An 11,651-nucleotide genomic window follows, 5' to 3' on the forward strand; every position below is an offset into this window, starting at 1 on the left:
ACCATGTCAATGTTGTTTTTGTTATCAGAAGTGACTCATCTATTGGAGAGCAGCACAGAGCTGATTCGGACTCTGGAGCAGCTAAACATGTCTCTGAGGGAGGGGAAGAGTCTGGACGTCAGCCCTAGGACCCTGGAGGCCATAGCTGGACTCAAGGCCCAACTGGAGAGCCTGCTGCAAGGGAGGAAGTGGAGGAATGCTGTGGAACGTATCTGGTCATTTGGGCCTCGCAGGTCTGAGACTCTTTCAGGACTGATTACAGTAGTGACTATAGTGACATAAACATGGTTCACATAGACCTTAATATTCTATTGACAGTGAGAAGAATCGAAAACACAGTAGACTAAACATTGTCCTAGAGGATGTGGTCTTTATTTACCACTACAGCGGAACCAGAAAACAGACTTTTGTTTGAGGCAGGCCTTTACTCTTGTTTAATCAGATTTTAGTTGGAAGGCTTATTGTTTTCTATTCTACTTTTGTTTTAATTTACATTTGTTGCTTGTAATGCAAACTCAGTTTATAAGTGACAGTTTTTATTTATGTTTTCCGGAATCTGGTTTATATGCCGTATTTGGAAAATACTTCAGAATAATGCTGTACTGCACACGAAGGGCTTGTGTGACACAAATAATTTGTACAGCTTCACCATATTACTGTTTTTCATGTTTTTCATTTTCAGGTATGGTCCCAACATCCTGCTGAACAATGTGGAGGACTACCAGCGGCCGTCAGTGTGGCAATGTCTGGCCATAGCAGCCGAGGCTGGAGCTCAGGCTGCTGTTATACGAGACTTTGATAACAGCATCATCAGCGGCTTCCAGCTAGCAACTCTCTCAGGGCCCATGTGCGAGGAGCCCCTCATGGGAGTTTGTTTTTCCATTGAGAGGTGGGACATCCAGTCTTCAGCCTTGCCACAACATCAGGACTCCTTGGAGGAGGACTCTGTATCCCAAGAGAATGTAGCAGACAGCAAAGTGGAAAGAAGTATCAAGACATCGGCACAGGGGGAGGGCACAGCAGCAGAGCCAAGCCAGGCCAGACGAAGATTAGACGCTGCCTCTGCAGACTGTTATGGGCCAGTCTCCGGCCAGCTGATTGCTGCCATGAAGGAAGCCTGCCGCCACGCCTTCCAGGCTCAGCCCCAGAGACTCATGGCTGCCATGTATACATGTGAGATTATGGCCACTGCTGAAGTGCTAGGTAAGAGAGCATTGCTGACAAACTTCTGCCACACACAGAAAACATTTTATTTTACTGGGAACAAAGATAGAGAAGTGGCGACCACTGTCAACACCCCTTATGGCAGGTGTCTGATTAAAATCTTGTGGACACATTATGTAAAAACAAATTAACACAACAGTAACACTCCTTAGACTTCATGCCAAATCAACAGAAGTGGGTTCCATGAATGAATGAATTACACCAAGGTTAGTGTTAAATGGCTGGATTTGTTTGGATCTGAATGTAAAGCTGGTATTTTGTGGTATTTTGTCCTGTTAGGAGAATGAGTAATATTCAAGAAAGTTCTGAACCTGCTGAGGTGATGCTCCATGGGCTCTCCTCACTTTCCTTTGCAGAAGAAGAGCTGCCATACAGATTGCGTGGGAGGCAAAGTGAAGAGCTGGGTGTTTTTTTCCTTAAGGCATAATATGCAGAATATTTTAGTTGCTGTTTGTAAACACACATTAAAAGTTCACCACTCCTTCGCAGCTCAACAGTCAAGAGTGAGCGCAGAGGTGGTCAAGTGAGCCACAGAGCGAATGAAGAGGGAGAGTGGCCATTAGCACGAACAAAGCAGTGAATCGGAGGAATAAAATGTTATCTTCTGATTATTTCACAGATATTATGTTTTAAACACAACAATACGTAAACTCACCCAGATCTCTGAACAGCTCACTGGATTTTGTGATGACACAGCTGAACTGAAGGTGTGTCTCCGTGCAGCTTACACAGACAGACCTGCAGCTCTGTCAGACAGACAGAGCAGGCAGAGGAGAGAGACCATGGAGAGACAGAGACAGCTGTAACCTGGGTGCAATGATTTTATGGAGTCCCAGCCTTGCTTTGTTATTGTCTGGAGGCTACACAGTGCTGAACAATGGCTGACACCCACAAATGACCCAACACAGCAAAGTACTAAGAAAATAAGAAAATACAGGCAGAGGGCAGTCGGCAGATACAGACAACAACACACACTTCTAGGGGATTGAATCTGTTTATTTTTTTTTTTTTTTTTAGGAAATTACTGCATACTCTGTCCTTAAGAATGTGGTCACATTACACATGTCATTTCCACCTGATTGAGATCTGATCAGATTGTGGACCAGACCACCTCTACATGTGGTACAGACAGTGGTGGGAATTAATTAAGTGCATTTACTCAAGTACTATACTTAAGTACAATTTTGAGGTACTTGTACCTTGAGATCAATAGGCAAAACTGCAGAGCTCAGTATGGACTAATGCTCCACTACAGTCCCTAAACTACTGTCCTCTGAAAGTAATTAGGATGAAAATGAGGCTTGAAATGCCATTTAACATGTTGGTAAACAATATCTCCAGGCTTGTTAGTAGCCACAGCAGCTGGTTACCCAAAGAACTGCTTTGTCAGCTGAGTAAGAGCCGGTCCATTAAGTGGGGCATTAACTAGAAAAAAATTCTAAATTTTAGCTTCACCTGGCTGCTTAAGAAGCACCACTGCCTCAGCTGACGATGATTCTTACCTGTGTCCAGTTAGATGAGCTACTTTACTGGGCTGTGTAGATTATTCCATTAGTTTGGGTTCAGTGGAAAATCCAATTTCAAATGGTCTATTCAATTATGATCTTTAAGATTTAAATCATGTCTGTGTAAGTAACTAAACTACAGCTCATTTTTATCTCTGTCATGATATAGGAAGCTCTTGGGAATGAGTTTTAATTTTAAAAAACCCTCAGGTGTCACCACTAATGCTGCATATAATCAGTATCAATACATTTCTAGTTACTCACACTGTAGACTACTGAGTGCACTGATTTACTATACCTGATACTGATTGTACCATTTGATTTTAATTTTTTTTTTTTTTTAATTTAAGTTACTTTATTAATCCCAAGCTGGGAAATTACTTCTCTGCTTCTCTTTAACCCATCACTGATTGAAACACACACATGCAACATGCAGTGAAACACACACAGGAGCAGTGGGCTGCATCAAGCGCCCGGGGAGCATATATTGCGGGTTAAGTGCCTTGCTCAAGGGCACATCAGCCGGCTAATGGGGGGTGGGGACATTATCACTCCACCACACTCAGATTTTTCCTGCCCGTCCGGTGGGGGAATTGAACCAGCGACCTTCCGATCACAATCCGCTTCTCCAACCTCTAGGCCACGGCTACCCCCAAATTGCAGATGTGCAATTAGACATTTGTCCAACTCAGCCAGTATCTGGGTCGATAGAATTCATCAATAGGTCCTTTCGGTCACATCTGACTAGTTTCATTAGTAGAATAATGCAGTAGTGTACTGTCTTGCTACAGAGAGTGCTTTTAGTGTTGTTATGTTACAACAGACGTCCGCAGAGGTCCGTCTCTGTATTCATGCTCTTTTGTAGTGCATGGTTACACTTCCACACATTACGCAGGAGTATCAACTCATCAGGAGCAATAACCATTCACACAAAAATTCACACAAGTTGTGGTTGCCCAGATTGACCGAGGACACTTGTCCTCAGCATGCAGACTTCAGAGGCTAGGGATTGAACTACCAATCCTCCGACCTGTGGACACCCCTCTCTACTTCCTGGCCCATACAGTAGCTGAAGTAAAACATAACTCCGAGGCTGAGGTAATCAACTGGAAAAACTCCAAAACAAAACCTTTTAGTAATTTACACACCAATATATCTAAATATAAGGTCCAGGTTTTAAAACACTGAAATTCCCTTCTCGGTATTCACATGCCATATTTATCAGAAGAGCTTTTGCTCTTTGTAATCATTCCTCCTGTTTATACTGCCTCTGACTACTAATGCGACTTCACTGGAAGATATAGGGTATAAAATCCGTTCTAAAGTTCAGGAGCCTACAGAAAAGCTGCAGTGACTCATAATATAAAATATAATTCAAACTAGAGGTACACAGAGAAGTCAACAGAGCCGATGTACAGACCAGTAAAAAAATTGTTATACTGAGAAGCAATGTCACCACCATTACATGGTTTGTCCACCAAAGAGCACTGACAAGTTGATTTCTTAGCTCCCAATTTTTAATGTTTCAAAAAGGTACTATCAGCCGTTACATCACTATTGAATCAATATTGGTGGGGCTATAGTTTGAACCTTTATCTACAGTTTGTTAAAATGTCCTCACTGTATGTACTGGCTGTATGCTGACCTGTGTCTTTTCCTGTTCCAGGCCGAGTATATGGTGTACTGGGGAAGCGAGAGGGTCGCGTCCTTCATGAAGAGATGAAGGAAGGGACAGACATGTTCATTATAAAGGCTGTTCTGCCTGTGGCTGAGAGCTTCGGATTTGCTGACGAGATCCGCAAGAGGACCAGTGGATTGGCCAGTCCACAACTGGTCTTCAGCCACTGGGAGGTGATTACACACACACATGCATACATACATACATATTTCATATATATACTAAGTGTGTTATGTGTGCGGAGTGTAGTGTATGTACTGTATTTTCGGTAGTTAATTTAAAGCTGTGTCAACACAACCATAAAGATAAAGACCTGGTTCCTGCCGTATAATGTGCATGCCAGTTAAGCATATGCACATTTGGACTGCTTTAAATTAAACAATATAATAATACTATGCAGGTGCAAGTGTGTTAATGTCTGAGCAGTTGTAGTTTGTAGAAACGTACGTAGTAAAGTGCTGAGAAAGGGCAGTAGCTACATTCTAAGTAACCATGGGTGGCTTATTCAGTGCAAATGACTGAATTTATCACAACACAGTGGAGAGAGAACTTGAGCAGCATGGCACTCAGATGAAGATTTGATTAAGTACTGGTATGCAGTGTAAAATTCAGAAGAGAAAGCTTCCAGCCATTTTAAGAATGAACTGAAAAGAATTACTTACTGGAAAAAGCACAAGAGTGATATTAACTATCAAGCAGAACACGGCTAGCTGGAGGTGGAAGAAATAAAATTAGCTCCCAAGATACAGAAAAGGCTTTCAGACTAGAATCACAAGTTCTCGATGCACAACAAATATAATCGAGTATCACTTCATTTTAGTAATATCAGACTGCAATACAGTAAAATAAATGTACCAGATCTGGTTCAGATTTGATTTTTAATTCTAATTCACTTTACTATGTTGTCACTTTTTGAGAAAATATGGTCTGTTTCTTTTTTGAAGGTTTAAAATAAAGCAACAGGCCCAGGAAGTCCAGCTTGTTAAAAGGCATGAAACAGGAAGTGGTTCATATTTAAATCTGGTCATATTTTGATGCAAAACTTCCAGTTTCCTTAAGCAGTTACTAGTGATTTATTGTATTCTCATTTTTATATGTTCAGAGGTACCTTATATAGAAACCTGACCATTACACCAAGAGGTACTTCGGTGACATTGCGTTCTAAGTGCATGGACATTGATGTTTAGTTGGTCCCCCCCTTTGTGGTTGTGACTGCTTCTACTCTTCTGAGAAGGCTTTCCACAGGATTGTGGAGTGTTTCTGATGGAGTTTTTGCCCATTCATGCTGTGGAGCGTTTGTGGGTTTGGGGACTGGTGTTGGACATGGGGTCCTAGCTTGCAACCTCCTTTCTGGTTTGTCCCGATGGTGTCCAGTGTGGTTGAGGTTGGGGCCCTGCACGGGCCAGTTGGGTTTTTCCGTACCAGACTCATCCAGCTATGTCTTTGTTGACCTTGCTTTGTCCACTGGAGCGCAGTTGTGCTGGGGTGTAGGGGGCCCTTCCCCAGGCTGTTACCATGGGGTTGGAGGCATAGCATTGTCCAAAACATTTTGGTATGCTGAAGCATCAATATTTCCCTTCACTCAAAGTACAGGGCCTAGCCTAACCACTGAAAAACAGCTCACCCCACACCTAAATTCAGTAATAGAAAGGTGTGTCTATATACTTTTGTCTATATAGTATATCTTTGGTTTCTTTCTGCCCTTTCAGTGATCCATCTGGTTGTCATTGTATAGCATTTTGTTGTTACAACTATACATGGTATTATTTTTGAAAGCATCTTCCCTATAAAGCATTTTTTCACAAGTACCTAAAATCAACAAATTGTGAAATACACAATACTTTCTGAAGCCATTGTACACACTCACCGCTGGAGTGGGACTGAACTCGTTATGTGGGCCTATGGGTCAGTGAGGCTGTCTGGTTAATGAGACGAGTCCCTTGAGGGAATTGGGATCAAAGCTGCAATAGACAACGTGCCTTAGACCGTTATACTTGCCGCTTGGCTGGCTGGAGCCGCAGTGTGCGCACACACACACAGCCATCTCAGCGTCCTGCTGTCCATATGGACAGGGTCAGTTGGGGTAATGGGTCAAGTTGTCTATAACACGAGAGGCGATCGTCCCCTGTTATACAGCTATGTGTAAGCATATATTGTCACTGTGATTTAAATGTCTTAAATATTTTTTATTTTCATAAAATTTTCATATGTGATGACTTAGAGTTTCTCATTGTTTCAATTGTATTTCTGAAGTTGTTAGTATTAGTATTAGTCATGGGTTGCAAACAGGTTGTTAGCACTTTCTGTAATGCTAATATACATATAATGTATAATAACATAATGTATATACATATACATACATCTGTACAACCGCTGTAGTGGTCAGCAGTTTGTTTACCTAGGCAGTACAGTCATTTTGATGATGTCACGGTGTATTCCATGGCAAACGGCTAGCTGCTAGTGTTAGTTAGAACTAGTACAGTAACACTACATATTGCAGTGTAATGTTTTGTTTCTTCCTTGCTTCCTGTACCTGAATATTGCTAAGTGCTCTTAGGTGATTTTACAACATAATTTTTCATTTTCTTTTATTTAATTTAAATTTGTATTTAACCTGCTGGTACAGTTGTTTTTAAGTTAAACGTATTTTCAGTTTTCTTTTAAGAATAGGCCAGATTTTAATTGATTTAATTGGTAAAATTGGCAAAGTTTTCTTCTGGGAGGCTTACACCTTTGTAGGCCTGTTGCCAAGGAGGGTCAAAGGATACAGATGACCCCAGCCCATGCAAAGGCCTGTGGTCAAGTACAACAAATTACATGCTAACCTATTTCTTTATCTATTACATGATAAATAACCTGCTATTTTGAAAATAGTGCAGTATAAACACTTGTCAGTCAAATGTGCAGAACATGTGTTGCTAACGTAAAGCAAAAGAAGCTAAGTCAAAATCCCTCACCCAAAGCCGGGAGCCCAATGACCAAGAAACACCAGGTATGACAGGCAAAGCTGAAAGCGGTAAAGGTGAGGAGTTAGTGACTTTAGCTTGATGGTATTTTAAATGTGTAGCTATAAGGCCAGTTGCACATACCAGTTGTACACGGTTTTCAGTGTTATATATATATACATGTATAATAAAACTACATTTAGCTGCCATACAACCTGTAGAGCACCTACAGACCCTTTGCATGTGTACCATGGCCATCTTGTCATCATTCTATTCATTTTGCAGCACCCGTCACCCCCATCCCACCACGAGCCCATTGCGCATTGTCTTGTACCATTGTATTTGCCTCATTAAAAGTTGTCTGTCTGATTTAATTTCTGCACAGACGCTTCCTCACAAAGAGTTTGTCTCCAACCCCCCCAGTCCCCCAGCCCTCTTAGCTTGAGGACCTGCCTGTTGCTTAGTGCTGATGTCAACATTCCTACTGACAGTGATTTGATATGGCATGGATATTGGATTACCATATGAATGAGCACAGAGGCAGGGAGAGCAGATTTTGTGTTGTTGTGTAACTGGAGGGATAGTGGCTCCTGCTGGGACATTTACATTAGTTTTCCATCAGTATTGAACTTTTGTTCAGCTGCAGACTGAAGAATTGTGTGACTAAGTCTTGGATTGATCAGCCAAACTTGTGTGTGTGTGTGTATATAATATAGAATTTTTGTTGAGGTTTTTTTTGTTTGTTTCTTTGTTTGTTTTTTTTATTATACACCTTGCTTCCAGCCATCAAATATCCTGCTGGTAAAATAAGTTGGCTAAAATAGAAGAGAGAGAGGCCACTGATCCTGAGAGTGTACACTAAGTGGAATGAGGAAGGCCAGTATGAAACAACAAAGATCCAGGAATGCATCAGGAAGATGCCCCCCAGCGATGCACTGCTACTTGAAGACTTCAGAAAGCAGAAACCTGGCAATCATGATGAGAAGGAGGACGACAAACCATCACAGAGGGAAGTGCTCTTGGATGGCATGTACCACCACACATAAAAGAAGTGGCTGAGCCAAGAAATCCTACCAATGTCTAGAGAAGGCTGGATTGAAGGAGAGCACAGAAGCACTAACAGGCACTCAGTACAAGATCAATACAGGCTGGGGTCTACAGCACCAGACAGGACCTCAGGTGCAGGCTGTGCAAAGAAGCCCCTGATACAATTCAGTACCTAACAGCAGAGTGTAAGATGCAGGCAGGACCAGCATACATGGAACGCAATAACCAAGTGGCTGGCGTAGTGTACAGGAACATCTGCACTGAGTATGGGCTGGAAGTCCCAAGATCAGAATGGAAGACACGTCCAAAGGTGGTTGAGAATGACCACGTTAAGATCCTGTGGGACTTCCAGATCCAGACTGGCAAAATGGTGATAGTGAACCAGCAGACATTTTGGTGGTCAACAAACTCTGTTGTTTGTCATTTGTTTGTCAATCCCAAGTGCCAGCAAAGCTCGAAAAACACCAAGGGCTGACAGAGGAGATAGAAAACGTAGAGGAGAGTATGTGGAGAGTAAATGTAACAGTGGTGCCAGTGGTAACCGGGGCACTAGGGCCTGGGAGAGTGGCTCCAGCAGAGTCCAGGTACAACATCGGTGGTCTCTGTCCAGAAGAGCACAGTCTTAGGAACATCTAAGATACTGCACAGAACCTGTCATCTTTCTGCTACACCTGAAACATACATGACAGCAGATTTTCGAAATCTGTGAATTGATACTTACTACAGTGTGACTGTTTTGACTTAGCCAAAATAATGACAGAAGGTAAATGTTTTGGGGTATTTTTTGTTGTTCTTGTTTTTCGTTTTTGTTTTGTTTTGTTATGTTTTGTTTTTTTAGGGGAGGTTGTTTCTTTGTTTGTCTGTTTGCTGATCTGAGACTTAGATCCGTGTGAACAAATTCCATTGAATCCTATCTTTTAAATTCTGATTTAGGCTATTTTCATGTGTAGTCCTAAATCATGAACTGTCAGCAGTGATGGACAAAACCAAACATGAGGATCACAGCAAAGACAGTTAGGAAATAGCAGGTTTTAAATTTAACAGAGAAATGAGAAGATGTTTCAGTCAAAGCCCTTTTTGCCCTCAGCCTGAAAATCTGACTGTCACTACGCTACTGTTAGCATAGCAGGCAATTCAGGAAATGAATACTGCACGACTGTTTTCTTAAATGTGATGATGGACTGTTGTGCCAAGGAGATTTTCTGTGGTTCAGCAGTACCCTTGTTGTTAATGTGGGAGTCATGATGGCAGATCTGTCCACAGTGATGTCAGTGACTAGTTGTTTCCTTGCTTTCTTCAGTTCTATTTTCTTGGCCAGTCATCAGCTTAATGTGTTAGTGTCCTTTTTGTAACAGAGCTCCTGTCAAACTCCACTTTAAAGTGTTAGAAGTAGCAGAGCTAAAGACAGTTCTTCAGCAACTGGTGTTAAGAGTTCCAGAGGTCTCTTTTTGACAGACACGCTACTTTTGTAACTTGTTGGCAGTGCCAGCCATCCACCAACACTATTTCAGTCAGCCAGTCAGTTAAACATGAGGCTGTTGCAGGTTGCACCCCCACCCCCACCCCGAGTGGATCCTATTGTGCTCCAGCATATGTTGCTCACATGCGGTGTGTTTATGTGTGCATGCGTTGGGTGTGTGTTGTCTTCTGTAATCCGCTCATTGTTGTAGTTCCCTCTCGACCATCTGTCCCAGTGTAACCACAGCCAGGTGCAGGACCGTGCTGCTACTCTTCTTAAAGAGTGTGCGTGCATGCGTGCGTGCGTGTGTGGGTCACACATGAGTTGGCGTCACTTAATATAAAGACTCAAGGCACGCAGAGGTTATGGTATGTGTTAGCTGATCAACAGAAAAATAATCGACAGCACTTTAATAAATGATCCATTATTTAAGTGTCACTTGTACTTTTTCCACAGTTTTCTGTTTCCACGTTGACTGTTTACAGTTACACAGCTCTTATTTAGACTTATCTCTTTATTTGTAGGTAGAGTTCAAATCCAAATTATGATTTATTATTTGGTTGATGAGTATTGAGTCTTCTACTGTCACTTCTATCCTTTTCCTCTCTGACCCAGGTGATAGGCAGTGATCCATTCTGGGTTCCCACCACTGAAGAAGAATACCTGCACTTTGGGGAGAAAGCCGACTCCGCCAACCAGGCCCTCAAATACATGAATGCTGTCCGCCGCCGCAAAGGCCTCTACGTAGAGGAGAAGATAGTAGAGCACGCAGAGAAGCAGAGAACTCTCAGCAAGAACAAGTAGGGAAGAGAAGACACAGAAGCAGAAGATACCTCCAGCAGTGACACAGCTGACTATCCATCCAGCCAGGACTGCAGATGCTAACGACTGTGCTCTTACATGTGTGAAGTTACTGCAGATGCTAACGACTGTGCTCTTACATGTGTGAAGTTCACCGTTATTTGCAGAGGGGCAGATGTCATATCCAAATGCAGCAAAGTATCTTCATCACAGCAGCAGTTCCAGTCTGGCTGCTTATTCAACAGGCAGTGACTTTCATATTTTATCAGCTTTCATAAGATACACAATAAGATTCTTGATTAGTTGGCCTGAATGATACACACATACTGAGAATATATTACAAATTCCGTTAACTCTTGAAAATCATGTTGTTTTTAATGCAAATCTGTGTTCATACACACATGACAGCATCACAGACATTATTTATCATTGGTTTACACATTTACACTGTATGACATGACAGCTTATTGTGGTACATACTACAAAAATGAAATAACTCTGATCTTTTCCATATCTCCAGTAATTTTAAGACCACCATGTCAAAATGCAATTTCAAACATGACTTTCCTCAGGTGTTCAGGCCATTGTTGGGAAAGAGGAACCCTGAGATTTTGAGAATAAAGTTTAAGAAAAAAAATAGTACTGTCATGGGAATGATGTAATCTCACAGTAAATAAGTCATAATATTTTGAGATAAGGACTTTGTGTTGTTACTGCTGTGCTGTGCTTTTCTCTGGCCTGAATATGAAAAGTTGATTCAGGCTGGCCTTCACATCAATTCAACAGAGCCATGAAGCCCACTCGGCTTTAATCCTTTTCTGACCAACTGCAGACCTGCCAACCTGTAGACACTTGGTGTAGCAGGTACTCATTTTCACGTGAGAGTATGCCGGTACAATTTGTCCTTCTAATCCATGCAAAAAGCTTTTTTTTTTAATGACCGAGTTCGACCAATCACAGCTCCAGATTTTTTCCCCTGCCTTCACCCAAAT

The 11,651-nt window shown here is 42.0% G+C and overlaps 1 protein-coding gene across 4 annotated transcripts in view; it reads left to right on the forward strand.

Annotated features, from left to right (window-relative positions):
* efl1 (elongation factor like GTPase 1) overlaps positions 1-11,356 on the forward strand; it is a 100,462-nt gene extending 89,106 nt beyond the window's left edge. For 2 of the 4 annotated variants that reach the window (XM_046387790.1, XM_046387659.1), the window contains exons 20-23: positions 29-233; positions 683-1,203; positions 4,396-4,580; positions 10,474-11,356. In XM_046387790.1, the coding sequence (XP_046243746.1) occupies positions 29-233; positions 683-1,203; positions 4,396-4,580; positions 10,474-10,662 (1,100 nt within the window). In that variant the 3' untranslated portion in view covers positions 10,663-11,356. Of the gene's footprint in view, positions 1-28; positions 234-682; positions 1,204-1,503; positions 1,791-4,395; positions 4,581-10,473 lie in introns of those variants that run through there. The other 2 variants (XR_006843257.1, XM_046387881.1) reach the window with 2 other exon arrangements.
* The last annotated feature ends 295 nt before the right edge of the window (positions 11,357-11,651 follow it).

Source organism: Scatophagus argus, chromosome 1 (assembly GCF_020382885.2).
Source record: "Scatophagus argus isolate fScaArg1 chromosome 1, fScaArg1.pri, whole genome shotgun sequence".
NCBI lineage: Eukaryota > Metazoa > Chordata > Actinopteri > Scatophagidae > Scatophagus > Scatophagus argus.